Genomic DNA, 20848 nt, shown 5'->3' on the forward strand with positions numbered 1-20848 from the left:
TATGTTCAGGAGACCAGGGCCCTACACCTGTCTGCCCTGTACAGCACACCCTGCTGACAAGGGTGTGGGTGAGCCAGAGAACAGTCTCTACTCCTTGCTGGTTCTGGCACTGATGGACCTAATGGGGCTGTACAGGAGAGCTGTCTCTGGTAGTGGGTGCAGGAGAGCTGGCAGGCTGACCAGCTAAGTTACCACCCTGGCCCACATCCAGAGCTTTGAGTTGGCCCAAACCAACATCTACCTTATCTATGAACTGCTGGGGCATGTGAAGGGTCAAGTCTTACAGATCAAAAGCTGCACGATCTTTCTGACACAGGACAACAACAGACATCTGAAAAGATCCAGTATTCATAGTGTAGCAGAAGCTAGAGGCCTCCAACCAGACCGTCTCATTGCAATGAACATTTGCGAGTTATAAGTGTGAGTAAAAGCGCATACACTATGACCTACCTCAGCTTCCACAACAAGATTTTTTTTTTTCATTTGCCGGGGAGGTTGCAAGGGTAGCGGGTGGGTACCAAGATCTGGAAGATAAGCGAGATTGGGGTGCATCATGTGAAATTCACAACAATCAATACAAAGTTAAATAATAATTAAAAAGATGACAGTAATAAACCTGGCAAACCGGATGGGGCACATGAGGCCTGAACTCTGAACAAGGAATGACAGGCAATTGAGTAAAGCTAGAAGCAAAAGAAATAGCCCCTTCCACCAAGGGAAGAGCATACCAATCGACTGCACTGTCTCAAGCTATTAGTCCTGAAAACATACACGCAAGTCACATTATACAGACAAGGTTATGTTTATGAATATATATGCATATAGAAAGCATATATGCATTCCATAACAATTACTATAAAAGAGGACATAAACTTGAAGGAAAGCAGGCAAGGAAGGCTTTGGAGGAAGGAAAGGGAAGGGAAAATGTTGTAATTAAATTACAATCTCAACAGTAAATAACAATTAAAAAATCCATCTCTCCTTTGTTCCTCCGTTGGCTAACACTGGCTCCTCTGCTAATGGCACAGGGGCTAGAGCCTCTTAAACAAGGCTCAAGGCCTAGATTCCTTTGCTTATTCAGCTGCAGTGTCTGCAGCACTGTACCAGGCATTGAAAGTCTCCCGGATAATTGCTAAGCTTGGAAATGGGTTGTGAAGGATGAGTCTGCTGAACGGATGAGTAGGGAAATGAGCTTTAGTTACAAGGAAAAGAAGAGGAAAAAGTGGGTATCCCACGGCAAAGATGCCTCTCTCTGTCCACCAAGGCCCAAGACCATCTGTCACTAAACTGAGCAGAAGTTAAAATGTCTCAAGATTCAGGAGGTAGTAAAAGGAAAAAGCAGAGCTACAGCAGGGATCTCTGCTGATGGGCTAGAGGGAGAAGTCAAAGCACCAACAAGGTTTTTTTTTTTTTTTTGAAGGAGTGCTCAAAAATCTTTATTGAAAGGAAAAGTATGTGGCATCCAGCCATCCCCACTCCCCATCCCCCACCTCTCAGCTACTTTGGACTGAGAACATTTCAGAACCGTTGTCCATTGCTCTGTGTCAGCTTCCACTTCTTCTCTTCTCTTTTATTCCTCACCTTACGGTTTGCTCCTACACTTGAGGTCCAGCTCCCCACGCATCAGTGACTCATCCTGTGTACGGTTTGATGGTTTGTCACTGAGGTGTGCGGAATGATGTCTCTCATTGGGGTGTACATCATCTTTCTCCTTTGTGTTTCTTGCTTACATATTCAAAGAAGATGGAAAGTGTGGAAAGCTACAAGAGCTCCCAGTGATAGCACAAAAAATACATACTTCCTCCCAGCTCTGTAACTGGAGGATTGACATCTGCAGAAGTTTTTCTGGGTGTGACTACTTTAAACCGCACTGTTGTAAGTCACACAGTCTTCCGCTTGCTGGGCATCCCCGGACTAGAGGACCAGCACATGTGGATTTCCATCCCCTTCTTCGTTTCCTATGTCACTGCCCTGCTTGGGAACAGCCTGCTCATCTTTGTTATCCTCACAAGAACCAGTCTCCATGGACTCATGTACTTCTTCCTCTGCATGCTGGCGGGGGCAGACATTGTGCTGTCCACATCCACAGTTCCCCAGGCCTTGTCCATCTTCTGGTTCCATGCCGGGCAGATCTCCCTGGATCGCTGCATCACTCAGCTCTTCTTTCTCCACTCCACCTTCATCACTGAGTCTGGGATCTTGCTGGTGATGGCCTTTGACCGCTACATTGCCATTTGTTACCCCCTGAGATATAGCACCGTTCTCACAAATTCCCTGATTGGGAAAATTGGAATGACCATCTTTCTGAGAAGCTATGGTACAATTTTCCCCATAATATTTCTTCTGAAAAGACTAACTTTTTGCAAAAATAATATTATTCCACACACCTATTGTGAACACATAGGCTTGGCTAAATATGCTTGCAACAATATCCGAGTAAACATGTGGTGTGGGTTTTCTGTCCTCATATCCACAGTGGTCTTAGATGTTGTGTTAATTTTTCTTTCCTATGTGCTGATCCTCCGATCCATCTTCCGCATGCCTTCCCAGGATGCTCGCCACGAAGCTCTCAACACATGTGGCTCCCATGTCTGCGTCATTATCCTCTTCTATGGCCCTGGGATCTTCACAACACTTACACAGAGGTTTGGGCGCCACATCCCACCTCACATCCACATCCTGTTGGCTAATGTCTGCATTCTGGTTCCACCTATGCTGAACCCTATCATTTACGGAATCAAGACCAAGCAAATCCAGGAGCAGATTGTTCATGTCTTGTTTACAAACTATAAGTGAATTTGGGTTAAAACTCAGTTTGTGGCATCTACAGTTTTTTTTTATTAACTTGAGTATTTCTTATATACATTTCGAGTGTTATTCCCTTTCCTGGTTTCCGGGCAAACATCCCCCTCCCCCTCCCCTTCTTTATGGGCGTTCCCCTTCCCATCCTCCCCCCCTTGACGCCCTCCCCCCAACAATCTAGTTCACTGGGGGTTCACTCTTAGCAGGACCCAGGGCTTCCCCTTCCACTGGTGCTCTTACTAGGATATTCATTGCTACCTATGAGGTCAGAGTCCAGGGTCAGTCCATGTATAGTCTTTAGGTAGTGGCTTAGTCCCTGGAAGCTCTGGTTGCTTGGCATTGTTGTTCATATGGGGTCTCGAGCCCCTTCAAGCTCTTCCAGTTCTTTCTCTGATTCCTTCAACGGGGGTCCTATTCTCAGTTCAGTGGTTTGCTGCGGACATTCGCCTCCGTATTTGCTGTATTCTCGCTGTGTCTCTCAGGAGAGATCTACATCCGGCTCCTGTCTGCCTGCACTTCTTTGCTTCATCCATCTTGTCTAATTGGGTGACTGTATATGCATGGGCCACATGTGGGGCAGGCTCTGAATGGGTGTTCCTTCTGTGTCTGTTTTAATCTTTGCCTCTCTATTCCCTGCCAAGGGTATTCTTTTTCCTCATTTAAAGAAGGAGTGAAGCATTCACATTTTGATCATCCGTCTTGAGTTTCGTTTGTTCTAGGGATCTAGGGTAATTCAAGAATTTGGGCTAATAACCACTTATCAATGAGTGCATACCATGTATGTCTTTCTGTGATTGGGTTAGCTCACTCAGGATGATATTTTCCAGTTCCAACCATTTGCCTACGAATTTCATAAAGTCATTGTTTTTGATAGCTGAGCAATATTCCATTGTGTAGATGTACCACATTTTCTGTATCCATTCTTCTGTTGAAGGGATCTGGGTTCTTTCCAGCTACTGCCTATTATAAATAAGGCTGCGATGAACATAGTGGAGCACGTGTCTTTTTTATATGTTGGGGCACCTTTTGGGTATATGCCCAAGAGAGGTATAGCTGGATCCTCAGGCAATTCAATGTCCAATTTTCTGAGGAACCTCCAGACTGATTTCCAGAATGGTTGTACAAGTCTGCAATCCCACCAACAATGGAGGAGTGTTCCTCTTTCTCCACATCCTCGCCAGCATATGGTGTCACCTGAGTATTTGATCTTAGCCATTCTCACTGGTGTGAGGTGAAATCTCAGGGTTGTTTTGATTTGCATTTCCCTTATGACTAAAGATGTTGAACATTTCTTTAGGTGTTTCTCAGCCATTCGGCATTCCTCAGCTGTGAATTCTTTGTTTAGCTCTGAACCACATTTTTAATAGGGTTATTTGTTTCCCTGCAGTCTAACTTCTTGAGTTCTTTGTATATTTTGGATATAAGGCCTCTATCTCTTGTAGGATTGGTAAAGATCTTTTCCCAATCTGTTGGTTGCCGTTTTGTCCTAACCACAGTATCCTTTGCCTTACAGAAGCTTTGCAGTTTTTTTTTTTAATTCTTTTTTTTTCCTTTTTTTTTTTTTTATTAACTTGAGTATTTCTTATATACATTTCAAGTGTTATTCCCTTTCCCGGTTTCCGGGCAAACATCCCCCTCCCCCCTCCCCTTCCTTATGGGTGTTCCCCTCCCAACCCTCCCCCCATTGCCGCCCTCCCCCCATAGTCTAGTTCACTGGGGGTTCAGTCTTAGCAGGACCCAGGGCTTCCCCTTCCACTGGTGCTCTTACTAGGATATTCATTGCTACCTATGGGGTCAGAGTCCAGGGTCAGTCCATGTATAGTCTTTAGGTAGTGGCTTAGTCCCTGGAAGCTCTGGTTGCTTGGCATTGTTGTACTTTTGGGGTCTCGAGCCCCTCAAGCTCTTCCAGTTCTTTCTCTGATTCCTTCGACGGGGGACGTATTCTCAGTTCAGTGGTTTGCTGCTGGCATTCGCCTCTGTATTTGCTGTATTCTGGCTGTGTCTCTCAGGAGCGATCTACATCCGGCTCCTGTCGGTCTGCACTTCTTTGCTTCATCCATCTTGTCTAATTGGGTGGCTGTATATGTATGGGCCACATGTGGGGCAGGCTCTGAATGGGTGTTCCTTCAGTCTCTGTTTTAATCTTTGCCTCTCCCTTCCCTGCCAAGGGTATTCTTGTCCCCCTTTTAAAGAAGTAGTGAAGCATTTACATTTTGATCATCCGTCTTGAGTTTCATTTGTTCTAGGGATCTAGGGTAATTCAAGCATTTGGGCTAATAGCCACTTATCAATGAGTGCATACCATGTATGTCTTTCTGTGATTGGGTTAGCTCACTCAGGATGATATTTTCCAGTTCCAACCATTTGCCTACGAATTTCATAAACTCGTTGTTTTTGATAGCTGAGTAATATTCCATTGTGTAGATGTACCACATTTTCTGTATCCATTCCTCTGTTGAAGGGCATCTGGGTTCTTTCCAGTTTCTGGCTATTATAAATAAGGCTGCGATGAACATAGTGGAGCACGTGTCTCTTTTATATGTTGAGGCATCTTTTGGGTATATGCCCAAGAGAGGTATAGCTGGATCCTCAGGCAGTTCAATGTCCAATTTTCTGAGGAACCTCCAGACTGATTTCCAGAATGGTTGTACAAGTCTGCAATCCCACCAACAATGGAGGAGTGTTCCTCTCTCTCCACATCCTTGCCAGCATATGGTGTCACCTGAGTTTTTGATCTTAGCCATTCTCACTGGTGTGAGGTGAAATCTCAGGGTTGTTTTGATTTGCATTTCCCTTATGACTAAAGATGTTGAACATTTCTTTAGGTGTTTCTCAGCCATTCGGCATTCCTCAGCTGTGAATTCTTTGTTTAGCTCTGAACCCCATTTTTTAATAGGGTTATTTGTTTCCCTGCGGTCTAACTTCTTGAGTTCTTTGTATATTTTGGATATAAGGCCTCTATCTATTGTAGGATTGGTAAAGATCTTTTCCCAATCTGTTGGTTGCCGCTTTGTCCTAACGACAGTGTCCTTTGCCTTACAGAAGCTTTGCAGTTTTATGAGATCCCATTTGTCGATTCTTGATCTTAGAGCATAAGCCATTGGTGTTTTGTTCAGGAAATTTTTTCCAGTGCCCATGTGTTCCAGATGCTTCCCTAGTTTTTCTTCTATTAGTTTGAATGTGTCTGGTTTGATGTGGAGGTCCTTGATCCACTTGGACTTAAGCTTTGTACAGGGTGATAAGCATGGATCGATCTGCATTCTTCTACATGTTGCCCTCCAGTTGAACCAGTACCATTTGCTGAAAATGCTATCTTTTTTCCATTGGATGGTTTTGGCTCCTTTGTCAAAAATCAAGTGACCATAGGTGTGTGGGTTCATTTCTGGGACTTCAATTCTATTCCATTGGTCTATCTGTCTGTCTCTGTACCAATACCATGCAGTTTTTATCACAATTGCTCTGTAATACTGCTTGAGTTCAGGGATAGTGATTCCCCCTGAAGTCCTTTTATTGTGGAGGATAGCTTTAGCTATCCTGGGTTTTTTGTTATTCCAGATGAATTTGCAAATTGTTGTCTACCTCTTTGAAGAATTGGATTGGTATTTTGATGGGGATTGCATTGAATCTGTAGATTGCTTTTGGTAAAATGGTCATTTTTACAATACTAATCCTGCCAATCCATGAGCATGGGAGATCTTTCCATCTTCTGAGGTCTTCTTCAATTTCTTTCCTCAGTGTCTTGAAATTATTATTGTACAGATCTTTTACTTGCTTGATTAAAGTCACACCGAGGTACTTTATATTATTTGGGTCTATTATGAAGGGTGTCGTTTCCCTAATTTCTTTCTCGCCTTGTTTCTCTTTTGTGTAGAGGAAGGCTACTGATTTATTTGAGTTAATTTTATACCCAGCCACTTTGCTGAAGTTGTTTATCAGCTTTAGTAGTTCTCTGGTGGAACTTTTGGGATCACTTAAATATACTATCATATCATCTGCAAATAGTGATATTTTGACTTCTTCTTTTCCGATCTGTATCCCCTTGACCCTCTTTTGTTGTCTGATTGCTCTGGCTAGAACTTCAAGAACTATATTGAATAAGTAGGGAGAGAGTGGGCAGCCTTGTCTAGTCCCTGATTTTAGTGGGATTGCTTCAAGTTTCTCTCCATTTAGTTTAATGTTAGCAACTGGTTTGCTGTATATGGCTTTTACTATGTTTAGGTATGGGCCTTGAATTCCTATTCTTTCCAGGACTTTTATCATGAAGGGGTGTTGAATTTTGTCAAATGCTTTCTCAGCATCTAATGAAATGATCATGTGGTTTTGTTCTTTCAGTTTGTTTATATAATGGATCACGTTGATGGTTTTCCGTATATTAAACCATCCCTGCATGCCTGGGATGAAGCCTACTTGATCATGGTGGATGATTGTTTTGATGTGCTCTTGGATTTGGTTTGCCAGAATTTTATTGAGTATTTTTGCGTTGATATTCATAAGGGAAATTGGTCTAAATTTCTCTTTCTTTGTTGTATCTTTGTGTGGATTAGGTATAAGAGTAATTGCGGCTTCATAGAAGGTATTCGGTAGTGATCCATCTGTTTCAATTTTGTGGAATAGTTTGGATAATATTGGTATGAGGTCTTCTATGAAGGTTTGATAGAATTCTGCACTAAACCCGTCTGGACCTGGGCTCTTTTTGGTTGGGAGACCTTTAATGACTGCTTCTATTTCCTTAGGAGTTATGGGGTTGTTTAACTGGTTTATCTGTTCCTGATTTAACTTCGATACCTGGTATCTGTCTAGGAAATTGTCCATTTCCTGAAGATTTTCAAGTTTTATTGAATATAGGTTTTTATAGTAAGATCTGATGATTTTTTGAATTTCCTCTGAGTCTGTAGTTATGTCTCCCTTTTCATTTCTGATTTTGTTAATTTGGACGCACTCTCTGTGTCCTCTCGTTAGTCTGGCTAAGGGTTTATCTATTTTGTTGATTTTCTCAAAGAACCAACTTTTGGTTCTGTTGATTCTTTCTATGGTCCTTTTTGTTTCTACTTGGTTGATTTCAGCTCTGAGTTTGATTATTTCCTGCCTTCTACTCCTCCTGGGTGTATTTGCTTCTTTTTGTTCTAGAGCCTTTAGGAGTGCTGTCAAGCTGCTTACATATGTTCTTTCCTGTTTCTTTCTGCAGGCACTCAGTGCTATGAGTTTTCCTCTTAGCACAGCTTTCATTGTGTCCCATAAGTTTGGGTTTGTTGTACCTTCATTTTCATTAAATTCTAAAAAGTTTTTAATTTCTTTCTTTATTTCTTCCTTGACCAGGTTATCATTGAGTAGAGCATTGTTCAATTTCCACGTATATGTGGGCATTCTTCCCTTATTGTTATTGAAGACCAGTTTCAGGCCGTGGTGGTCCAATAGCACGCATGGGATTACTTCTATCTTTCTGTACCTGTTGAGGCCCGTTTTTTGACCAATTATATGGTCAATTTTGGAGAAAGTACTATGAGGAGCTGAAAAGAAGGTATATCCTTTTGCTTTAGGATAGAATGTTCTATAAATATCCGTTAAGTCCATTTGGCTCATGACTTCTCTTAGTCTGTCTACGTCTCTGTTTAATTTCTGTTTCCATGATCTGTCCATTGATGAGAGTGGGGTGTTGAAATCTCCCACTATTATTGTGTGAGGTGCAATGTGTGTTTTGAGCTTTAGTAAGTTTTCTTTTACGTATGTAAGTGCTCTTGTATTTGGGGCAAAAATATTTAGGATTGAGAGTTCGTCTTGGTGGATTTTTCCTTTGATGAATATGAAGTGTCCTTCCTTATCTTTTTTGATGACTTTTGGTTGAAAATTGATTTTATTTGATATTAGAATGGCTACTCCAGCTTGCTTCTTCCGACCATTTGCTTGGAAAGTTGTTTTCCAGCCTTTCACTCTGAGGTAGTGTCTGTCTTTGTCTCTGAGGTGTGTTTCCTGTAGGCAGCATAATGCAGGGTCCTCGTTGCGTATCCAGTTTGTTAATCTATTTCTTTTTATTGGGGAATTGAGGCCATTGATGTTGAGAGATATTAAGGAATAGTGATTATTGCTTCCTGTTATATTCATATTTGGATGTGAGGTTATGTTTGTGTGCTTTTCTTCTCTTTGTTTTGTTGCCAATACGATTAGTTTCTTGCTTCTTCTAGGGTATAGCTTGCCTCCTTATGTTGGGCTTTACCATTTATTATCCTTTGTAGTGCTGGATTTGTAGAAAGATATTGTGTAAATTTGGTTTTGCCATGGAATATCTTGCTTTCTCCATCTATGTTAATTGAGAGTTTTGCAGGATACAGTAACCTGGGCTGGCATTTGTGTTCTCTTAGGGTCTTTATGACATCAGTCCAGGATCTTCTGGCCTTCATAGTTTCTGGTGAGAAGTCTGGTGTGATTCTGATAGGTCTGCCTTTATATGTTACTTGACCTTTTTCCCTTACTGCTTTTAATATTCTTTCTTTATTTTGTGCGTGTGGTGTTTTGACAATTATGTGACGGGAGGTGTTTCTTTTCTGGTCCAATCTATTTGGAGTTCTGTAGGCTTCTTGTATGCCTATGGGTATCTCTTTTTTTAGGTTAGGGAAGTTTTCTTCTATGATTTTGTTGAAGATATTTACTGGTCCTTTGAGCTGGGAGTCTTCGCTCTCTTCTATACCTATTATCCTTAGGTTTGATCTTCTCATTGAGTCCTGGATTTCCTGTATGTTTTGGACCAGTAGCTTTTTCCGCTTTACTTTATCTTTGACAGTTGTGTCAATGATTTCTATGGAATCTTCTGCTCCTGAGATTCTCTCTTCCATCTCTTGTATTCTGTTGGTGAAGCTTGTATCTACAGCTCCTTGTATCTTCTTTTGGTTTTCTATATCCAGGGTTGTTTCCATGTGTTCTTTCTTGATTGCTTCTATTTCCATTTTTAATTCCTTCAACTGTTTGATTGTGTTTTCCTGGAATTCTTTCAGGGACTTTTTTTTCTCCTCTCTATGGGCTTCTACTTGTTTATTTATGTTTTCCTGGAATTCTTTCAGGGATTTTTGCGATTCCTTTCTGTAGGCTTCTACTTGTTTATTAATGTTTTCCTGTGTTTCTCTAAGGGAGTTCTTCACGTCTTTCTTGAAGTCCTCCAGCATCATGATCAAATATGATTTTGAAACTAGATCTCGCTTTTCTGGTGTGTTTGGATATTCCATGTTTGTTTTGGTGGGAGAATTGGGCTCCGATGATGCCATGTAGTCTTGGTTTCTGTTGCTTGGGTTCCTGTGCTTGCCTCTCGCCATCAGATTATCTCCAGTGTTACTTTGTTCTGTTATTTCTGACAGTGGCTAGACTGTCCTATAAGCCTGTGTGTCAGGAGTGCTGTAGACCTGTTTTCCTCTCTTTCAGTCAGTTATGGGGACAGAGTGTTCTGCTTTCGGGCGTGTAGTTTTTCCTCTCTACAGGTCTTCAGCTGTTCCTGTGGGCCTGTGTCTTGAGTTCACCAGGCAGGTCACTTGCAGCAGAAAAGTTGGTCTTACCTGTGGTCCTGAGGCTCAAGTTCGCTCGGGGGGTGCTGCCCTCGGGCTCTCTGTGGCGGCAGCAACCAGGAAGATCTGCGCCGCCCTTTCCGGGAGCTTCAGTGCATCAGGGTTCCAGATGGCCTTTGGTGTTTTCCTCTGGCGTCTGAGATGTATGTGCAGAGAGCAGTCTCTTCTGGTTTCCCAGGCTTGTCTGCTTCTCTGAAGGTTTAGCTCTCCCTCCCACGGGATTTGGGTGCAGAGAACTGTTTATCAGGTCTGTTTCCTTCAGGTTCCGGAGGTGTCTCAGGCAGGGGTCCTGCCGCTCCTGGGCCCTTCCCCACGGGAGCCCAGAGGCCTTATACAGTTTCCTCTTGGGCCAGGGATGTGGGCAGGGGTGGGCAGTGTTGGTGGTCTCTTCTGCTCTGCAGCCTCAGGAGTGCCCACCTGACCAGGCGGTTGGGTCTCTTTCCCACGGGGTCTGGGAGCAGAGAGCTGCTGCGGGCCGTGATCCGCGGGTGAGGGACTTCTGGTAAACACAGGACGTGCCCGGTCCTAGAGGAATTCTGGCTCCGTGTGTCCCGAGCTCACCAGGCAGCTTTCTTGCAGCAGTAAAGTTGGTCTTACCTGTGGTCCTGAGGCTCAAGTTCACTCGTGGGGTGCTGCCCACGGGCTCTCTGTGGTGGCAGCAACCAGGAAGATCTGCGCCGCCCCTTCTGGGAGCTTCAGTGCACCAGGGTTCCAGATGGCCTTTGGTGTTTTCCTCTGGCGTCCGAGATGTGTGTGCAGAGAGCAGTCTCTTCTGGTTTCCCAGGCTTGTCTGCCTCTCTGAAGGTTTAGCTCTCCCTCCCACGGGATTTGGGTGCAGAGAATTGTTTATCAGGTCTGTTTCCTTCAGGTTCCAGAGGTGTCTCAGGCAGGGGTTCTGCCGCTCCTGGGCCCTCCCCCACGGGAGCCCAGAGGCCTTATACAGTTTCCTCTTGGGCCAGGGATGTGGGCAGGGGTGGCAAGATGGCATTTTTATAAGGTGTTTTCTTTGCTTTTTGAAGTATTATAGCATTGCCTTTGACCACCTCTAAAACGTAAGGCCAGAATGAGAGACAGTTACCTTGCTCCCAATTGTGCAAGCCGTGCTTCCTGAGAAGACTCAGCCTCATCTGATTAGTCATGTTATAAGCCTCATTAGTATCATGTGGTGTAAAGTAATCCACAGCTATTTTACAAATCCTCTGGGGAGAAACTACAGGTTCTTTCCTACGAACAGATATTTCCCCCCAAGTTGTTGAATACAATAATCATTTTGAATTGCTCAATACAGTTTTCTCTTTTCATTTGACCTAGCATAATTTCTATTGGTGAGTAAGTGAGCAGACTGGCAAATTTACAATAAATGAATGATGAAGCTGAGAGAGAGGGAGGGATAACATATGAAGCTTGGAAAGAACTATATTTATGTAAACACACATTCAAAGTCAACAGTTCCCTGCTGAGAGCTTTCTGCAGTGACAGCCATTGAAGAAAACCTCAACAAACAAACAAACAAACAAACAAACAAATCCTTCTCTCCTCTATTAGTGACACACCCTCTTTTTAAATATACCTGAGATCCTGTACTCATAAGGCTATAGTAATGACTGTTTTGAGAGGTTATTGGGGAGGTGAATGGAGAATCGCTGGAATGGTGGTTTTCCATTAAGATTGTTACCTCCACAATTCTATCCTTATCTTATTTCAAGAAATAAATAATAGGTACCCTTAAGCACACAATCAAATCTTAACTCCCTGGGAACCCATTCTGCTGGTGATGAGATAGATATTTTCACCTGCCATTCCTACTTAGGAGTATGCAGGGTTATTTTTTCACACAGTCTGTGTCCATTTCAATGACTTAATATTTTCTTTCTGTGACTTCCTCTCAGCTTATCTGCTTTGTTGCCTGTATAGTAATATTACACTGTGAATCAGAGAATGTGCTGAAGGATTGCCTCTGTGGTGTCATGAAAAACTGCAGTAACCACATCTATGTCAGGTCTCCGTCTTTGTCTTAGGAGGTGAGCAATAGACTTCCTTTTGTTCCCCTTATCAATTTAACTGCGTACAGGGCTCTGTTTCAGAAATTCTACAATAGTGTATATGTATATACTTAAAACCAAATCTAAAAGGAATAAACTATACTAATTTATTTGCCAATAAAGTAAAGGCCATGCCACTTCCTCCAAATTCATCTTCCAGAAAGATCCAGGTTATTTCATTCAATTATTTAAAGCAAAATTTATTATTTAAAATAAAACATATCAGTGGTGATCTTCACCCCATTCCTTAGTTCAACAATGTGGCCAAGAAGGGAGACAACAACAGCAGTTAATTTAAGTTTGTGTTACTGAGCAAAGAGCAGACAAGAAAGTGTCTGAATGGACAGGATTTAAAATAAAATAAAATATAAATGTTCAAAAACAGGCAATGAAAAAGGACAGGAATTTGAAGGAGAGTGGGAAAGTATAGTGGATGGGTTTGAGGAGAGAAAGAAAAGGAAAGACTTTATAATTAAATCTCAGTCTCAACAATAAAATACAAGGAACCTTTATTCTTATAACCCTCTTTTAATCTCCACTCTATCATCTTTGTGTCTCTTTCAATAGCCCCAGACTTCCTCCATATCTTTTTCCTACCTCTTTGCTCTTCATAACCATTTCCAGTGACTTTAACTTTCACATTAAAACATTTGTAAGCAGCACAGCTCCACAAGAAATGCTCTTGAGAATCCAAAGATCTGGAGGAATGTTGAGTGGTGACAAATAGGGAGCTTGTTGAACAATTCCTAAGGTAAGGACAACTTAACCCATCATTCACAGCCACTGTGAAGGGAAGTATAAGCATTTGGGGTCTAACAGGTATGCAATGATGACTATTTTTAAAAATTCCTTGTAATAAATCATCACTGTTTCTTTAAAGAATCAATGAGTATGCAATCATTAGAAGGTAGCAATAAGATAGATTGGCCATAAATGTCCTTGGTTTCCTTCCCAACTGTAACTCCACTTTGCTAATCTTGATCAAGAAAATCTTTTCATGGATTCATCACTTCTATTTTTGGTTGTGCTGTCTCTCAAGGACAGAATGTCATATTAATTCATCCCTTTGGCAACTACTAAGGCATTTGCATCAAAGGTGCTTTTAGGTGGTAGTTAAATGCAAAACGTTTATGGCATGAGGAGGCTTCTTCCTGGGAGACAGTCAGTGAAATCAATAACAGGCGAAGCAAGCCTGGCACTAATCAGTTGTGATATTCTGTAAGTTATTTATGTTCACTAAAAATCATTTGGGAAATGGGAATATGAGGGTTGCATTGTAGAATTTTATATACATTAAGTGTAAAGTTAATTTAAGGAAAGTAATACATTTGCTAAATCCTCTGGTTTCAATGAACATTGTGGCAAAAGTGACAATAATTTCATGAAATGCTGAAGAGTATCAAGATATCAAGAAGTCTTAGGAAAAGCATTTTGGTTGGTTCTATAAACCCGAGTTTTAATTAGGTAATTTACTTCTATCATTTACTATAGATAATTAGAGTATACTGATACAATACAAGGAAAATTTATTTCTCTGCCAAAAGATAGGTACATCTGTCACCTGTACATTATAAAAATTAGATATTTTGGAAGGTCAATAGGAGTAAAGAGCTGAAACAAATGCCCACCTCTGCTCCTTATACATCACTGTGGGCTGCAGGTGATGATAGACTTTCCCAAAAATCAGTCATTTCTGGCTTCAGATAATGTCTCTGATTGCCTGAGACACCAATAAAATGAAATTGGCTTGAAGACAATGACAGTATAAAGACAAGAATTTATATTTGCAGTAGCTTAAGAAAATAATCTTCCAGTTGTACACAGGGGGCATTATCAAATCAAACTGATTATTCAGTAGATAAACACAAGCTTCAGATACTGATTAGCACTTTGTTCTGTTTGTCTCCAAGCTCCTGCCACTTCCTGTAATGACGCTCTATAACTATAAGACATGAACAGAGTCACCTGCTGCCAGGGTCTGCTGGGTGCCAATGGTACCTCAGCTGAGAGGGAAATCACAGTCAAGGGAGACGGACACCACTCACCAAGGAGCGGGGCTTTCATGTCAGCCAAATACCAACCAGATAATCCACCTAACCCCTTGTGATAGGCTTTCACAAAGACTACATCCTACTCATCAGTACTAAGGTTGAACAATTTGACTTAGCTCCACTTTTATTATTATTACTAGTATCGACTAGGTTGTCAGAAGCCATCTAAGAAAGGATAAAGTCATGCAAGTGACTTCTCTGGAGATGGCCCACCATTTTGCATGCCCTGCAATGGGTGAGCTCAGAGGCAAGGTCCTAAGAGACTTCATCCCGGGATTGACTCTTGCTACTAATAAGGTTTTCCTGTCACTATTACGTAGTCTAATGATTCCTGGGCACTAACCTATCTGATTGGGCAAATTTTCTGCAAATTAACATGAAGTTGTACTCTCAGGTAGTAATACTATGGAGACAAATTGATGACTTCATAATTCTTAATAATGATTTTGTAAAATTCCTAAATTTATACAAGTAATTTTAGCCCTCTACATAAAAAGCTGCAATTAGAGCTCTGTAAACCTTTATGTGTTACACACTAATTGCATTAGAAAAGGAAAGCAGACTTGGAACAAATGTATAATCAGGGAAAATATTCCTTCTAGTTCAGTTATGAGGCTATTATCTGGTAATTAAAGGTCATAAACTGGGAATGGAAAATTTATTATCATGCCAAGGACAGAAAATAAAATATTGACAAGTTTATCTATATAAAATTTCAAAGTAATAAGAAACAAGGCAGATGTTTTCTTTCTTGACAAAAGCATGCTAACTTCTGACATAAAAAAATATTGCTTCAAACTTATAATGAACCTATAAGTCTAAAATGAATGTTTAGTCAGGTACTGGTCTTTTTTAAGATTTATTTATTTTATTTATATGCGTATACAATACATATCTTCAGACACATGGAAGAGGGCATCAGATCTCATTACAGATGGTTGTGAGCTACTGTGTGGTTGCTGGGAATTGAACTCAGGACCTCTGGAAGAGCAGTCAGTGCTCTTAACCACTGAGCCATCTCTCCATCCCCACCACTGACCCCTTGTACTAATAGGAAGACATGTGAGCATTCCTGTTGTAAGTCTTTGTCATCTAATGACATGAACTACTGTCTTGAACTTGCTATGAACTTACAGAATGTAAAGATACTTGGAGAACCATGGGATCCATTATCCTGAGATCATAAGAACTGAGAACCAAAAATAAACAATGGTGCAGCTTTCTTTGGCTTCATCCAGAATGAATATTTTCTGCGTGTGTGAATCTTATTTTACTTCTTTCATTCTTTCTTGCTCTTCTTTTCTTTTCTCTCTGGTTCATGAAGAGTTAACTAGTTCCATACTTCTGGCTAGGGAGAGGTCCTTGAGGCAGAGAGAAAGAAGTCCTAGCAATTAAGCCTTTTTTCTTCTTAATCCGCTGCTGCTGCCAACAAAAGTGTTTTACTAGAAGCCAGAGGCATTTGGCCACAGATTAGTAAGAAACCACTGCTTATTGGCTCAAAATAATAAAAAGAGTTACAAGGTCAGTGATCATCAGTCTTTGACTTTCGTTCAAACAATGTATCCCACCTTATCTGAACCTATCGGCCTGGGCCAGCCCCCAGAATTAGGTCATAGAGTAAAGCTGATAGTTTTCTGGTGAAAGGTCTACAAGCTGGATTGGCCACTTTTAAATGGAGCTATGTGCCTTTGACTACTAAATCATGAATCTTAAATTGTCTTCATACAAGTATCTAAGAAGACATATGATTTTAAATGCTTCCTCTTATTTGGTGTGGTCTTTTCATGGTCTTAATGGTGCTCATAGAGAACATAAGTTGATAATATTGATGTGTGCTTTTGTATTCCCTGTCTTAAAAAACCATTATAAATCCAAAGTTAGATCAAAAAAGTTAGACCAATGAGATGATATAGTGTGAACATTCCCATTTAGGTACATAATTTATTTTGAAGTGGATTTTATACAATCAGCTCTGCCTATATGTTCATTCCAAAACCATGGGTTCAACAAGCCACAAGTCGAAAATATTCAGAAAAAAATCAGGTTCAACCCCCTGTACCTTATTATTCCTTAATCAACTATTTAAACTGCATTTTGCTATTGTTTGAATGTGGGTGGGATATTCCAAAGGCTGCCACAGTTAAAGATGCCCAGAGTGACAACATAGTGAGGTGCCTAGATGTTGACTTGTATTGCTGTTAGGCACTGTAGTGCATAGCTGTAACTCCAACTCTCAGGAGGTGGACACAGGAAGATCCTGAGTTTGAGGGAAGCATTGCTCTAATAAAGTTCTAGAGCAGCCCTATGCTGTGCTTTGATGAGCATCATTACCAGGGGCAGAATTTTTATGGAGCCTCTTCAGCTTGGGTTTGAATATCCTGAAGCTAAAGCTAAAATAAGACTCCCGTCTTGTGAGAATGGCTTCCCTCCTTCCACTTCTTATGCAATATTTCATTGTAGCTGCTGAAAGCTTCTTGACACTCATTTAGAATACATACATATATATACATATATAAATAATGTGTGTGTTATTTTTATATATAAAGAAAAAAGATATGTAAAACTTCATGTACTATATTTAATTATGTATTACTCATATATTATATATTCTGTGTATATTATAAAATATATAATTTTCTATAACATTTAAGTAATGTGATGACAATCATATATGAAATTATATATTTAAAATATATCATTGTAAATCACATATAAATATATTTGTATATGTATAAATATTATTTGGTTGACATATATTTGTGTGTGAGTGTTGTGTGTGTTTAAACAGACTAAGAAGAAAAATACTATTTAATTTTATACATATATATACATATATATATACATATATATACATATATACATATATATATATATATATAATTTGGATATAAGTTTCAAGTATCTGTATGACATTTTTGGTGAACTTTCTCTCTACCCCATCTCCCTCACTCCCTCCCAGCTTAAACTTATACTCCCACCAATCCACCTCTCTACTCTCATATTACCTATATTTTCATTCTGTACAAATCGACATCTTCCATATGGGCAGAAAAGTGTGGGTTTTAAGATCAGTCCTCTGCACTCATGTAAAACTGGAGAACTTTTATGTGGTCCTAAGGACAGAGGTCCTTACAACTGTAATTTCATCACACATAGTATTTGTATTGCATTAATACAGCTGCTCCGTATGTCATTAAGTTTCTCAATCATTCACTGAGCACAAAAATTTGCATCCCATTAATTGCGATCTATTTATGTCTTTAAAGTGCATGTCTGACTTGCTTTTGTTTGCCTTTTTGCTCCTCAATTCTGCCTTTCTATGTGAATCTCTACTTCATTTACATGAAATAGAGAATTTCCACCTGCCATGTAGTCATTTTCTTTGTATCTTTTGGATTATTATACTGTTTTGGGCTCCATACCTACGTCAGTGCCTTCTGTTATGGTAAAATGTGCTCTGAATGTTCACTTTCTTGTATTCACTCTTTGCTCAGCTTCCCTGGGTTTACAAAACCTTTACAAAGTTGATTTGTTTTCAGTTTTTTTCAGAATTTTCTTTAGAAGTTATCCGGGTGCTTTCCTTTTATTCATTCTGCCCCATCAGAGTTTGTATCTGATTTCAAGTTTAATGTCATTTTCTATAATTCTAACAACTGTGCATGTCTACCTTCTGTGTTGACTTGAAGTAAGTGCAAGTCCCCTTGCACGAGGATATAGCCATGACTACCAGCTGTCTTAGAATTTCTTCCTGAAATCGTGCAGGAAAGTGACCCTTGTTCAATCACCCCATGCCTTTATAACAAAACTAAAACTGTTTTCGTGGGCAAAATACCGAATCTGACATGTATTTTATGACTTCCCCAAAGACAGGAGACTGTAGGTGACAAATCTAGTGGCCAATATAATCAGTTTCTTTCTAGGAACTCAGGTTAATCCAAATTTGAAGTCTCTGTCTCTGGAATCTGATGAACTCTGGGCTGTTTTATAAGAGGAATAAAGATTGCAAAGCAAAGAGCCATCTCTTTTCCGTTAATTCTTGGAAATTCTATTTTATTGTTATTATTATTGTTTTTTTTTTACAGTCCAGCCACTGCCCTGCTCTCATTCCCTCCACCCCAGACTATTCCATTGCCACTTCTACCTGTCTCCAAGAAGATGCCCTCCCACACACACAGACCAGCCTCCCCACTCCCTGGGGCCTAATAAAGTCTCTCCAGGTTTAGTCACATCTTCTCCCACTGAGAGCGGACCAGGCAGTCTTGAGTTATATATGTGTTGGGGGCCTCGGACCACCTAGTGTATGCTGCCGGGTTGGTGGCTCAGTGTCTGAAGATCTCTTATGTGGTTGCCCTCCTCCTCAGCTACTTTCTGCCTTTCCCTAATTCAGCCATAGGGGTCCCTGACTTTAGTCCATTGGTTGGGTGTAAATATCTGTGTCTGACTCAGTCAGTGGCTTGTTGGGTCTCTCAGAGGACTGCCATGTTAGGTTCCTGTCTGTAAGCACATCCATAGCATCAGTAACAGTGTCAGGTCTCAAAGCCTCCCCTTGAGATAGACATCAAGTTGGGCTGGTAAAATTCTAGAGGTCTGTCTCAAAAAAATTATTATGAAGCAGGAAACTAACTCAGCCATCACTAATTTGATCATAGATGGACTACATTATGAAAAATATTTAATTTTTGGCTGGCTTGTATGTACACACACACACACACACACACACACACACACACACACACACACTATAATCTTTATGTCTGCCTACCAAGAGCAGAGATGTGGAAAAACAGAGTATTCTTTTTGCTTGACCCTCTTTCTGTACCACTCTTGTGTGAGGATGTTTAAAGGAGAAAAGAGTCACTCCTGTGTGAACCAATATATTTTCCAATAGCTGTGTAAGTCCAATTAACTTCTGTGACAAGGTGGTAAGATGAGGATATTGGATTATGTTTGTAGCCAATTATAAATGTTATGGCTGAATAGTCCCGTAACATTATTTGAGGTTATGAAATTCTAGGTCTGAAAAGTGATTCATAGACTTCTTTTATGGAGCTCCTAAGTAATTGGAGGCCTTTTTCAGTAAACATAAAAAGCATATAGGGTATAAAGTAGCATGGTTATCCTGGTATTATTACCATATTATAGAAATTAGCATTATTGAAAACAGAAAATATAGTACAACAGATGGGATATTAGTTGAAATTTCCACAGACCTACATACAAGTTTTCTTTCTACAGCCTTGTTCATAATAATAAATTTCTTTTGAAAATAGAAATAATAATCCCAACAAAATGCACAAAATGACCCTTAAGAAACATAAATCCTAATGTATAAATGGCACGATAAAGTTAGAATTACGTTTTCTCCTAGAAAATGGTTTAGATCCTAGTGTGAACACTAAAAACGATACCAGAAGAACTGCTTTAAGTTTCTTTCCATTTAATTTGATATTGGGTATTGGCCTTTATTGCCGAATATTGCTTTTATCATCTTCAGGTATGTATCTTGTATGCCTGATCTCTGTAAGAGTTTTAACATGAAGCAGTGTTGGATTTTGTCACTGAAATGATCATATGATTTTTTCCCCTTCTATGCGGTCAATTTACATGGATGGATTTTTGTGTATTGAACCATCTGTGCATACCTGGGATGAAGCTTACCTGATCATTGTAGATGATTTTTTGATGTGTTCTTGGATTCTGTTTTGAGTATTATATTGAGTATTTTTGGTATCAGGTCTGAGTTTTTTTTAATCTTAAATATCAATGTCAAAATGAGGGTTATGTTAAAGAAACCTTGAATTCAGTATGACTAGAGCAGGAAAAGAGTGGTGGATCCCAGAGATTTTTCTAGACAATGAGTTTTGTGAAAGCAGCCTATTCTAGTTTCACAGGGAGATTTTCCCAAAATATAATATGGGGAATGAGATAGGAAGGTACTCACTTTATACATTGACCTGTGACTATCAAATACACACATTGAGAAGCACATCAACATGCACATGGGCACATTTATGAAAACAGTACACACATGTGCACGCACGCACACACACACACACACACACACACACACACGTTTGCAAACTGAACCTCAAGCACATTGTGTTAAGAATAAACAAGTATCCCTTTCCCCTGGGATAAGTATTTTGTGGCAACAGATTTAATAATGCCATGGGAGATTTAAAGAATTTATGCCAGGAAAAGCAAATGCTCAAAATAGGCAGATGAATTTAAGTAGGTGCTTTTCATTAGTTTCTTTTTCCTTGTTATTGTTGGTTCTTTCTTTCTTTTTGTTTTCTTTCCTTCTTATTGAACCTAGATTCTTCTCATTTGCAATATATACAGACCACAGTTTTCCCTTCCTCCTCTCTTTCCAGCTGCACTAACACCACACCACTCCCCCATGAGG

At 40.2% G+C, this 20848-nt stretch overlaps 1 protein-coding gene and 1 long non-coding RNA gene across 2 annotated transcripts in view; one reads left to right on the top strand and one right to left on the bottom strand.

The window, feature by feature from the left end:
- Positions 1-20848, bottom strand: part of LOC134485248 (uncharacterized) — a 58776-nt gene that overhangs the window by 19194 nt on the left and 18734 nt on the right. Inside the window, exon 3 of the long non-coding RNA XR_010063292.1 lies at positions 451-524. This is a non-coding gene — a long non-coding RNA (uncharacterized LOC134485248). The remainder of the gene's footprint in view (positions 1-450; positions 525-20848) is intronic.
- On the top strand, positions 1188-2816 carry Olr385 (olfactory receptor 385). The gene is made up of 2 exons (XM_063281055.1): positions 1188-1222; positions 1809-2816. Exons 1-2 carry the CDS (start codon positions 1188-1190, stop codon positions 2794-2796), a joined length of 1023 nt encoding a protein of 340 aa, XP_063137125.1. The 3' UTR covers positions 2797-2816.

Source organism: Rattus norvegicus, chromosome 1, assembly GCF_036323735.1.
Source record: "Rattus norvegicus strain BN/NHsdMcwi chromosome 1, GRCr8, whole genome shotgun sequence".
Classification (NCBI taxonomy): Eukaryota; Metazoa; Chordata; class Mammalia; order Rodentia; family Muridae; genus Rattus; species Rattus norvegicus.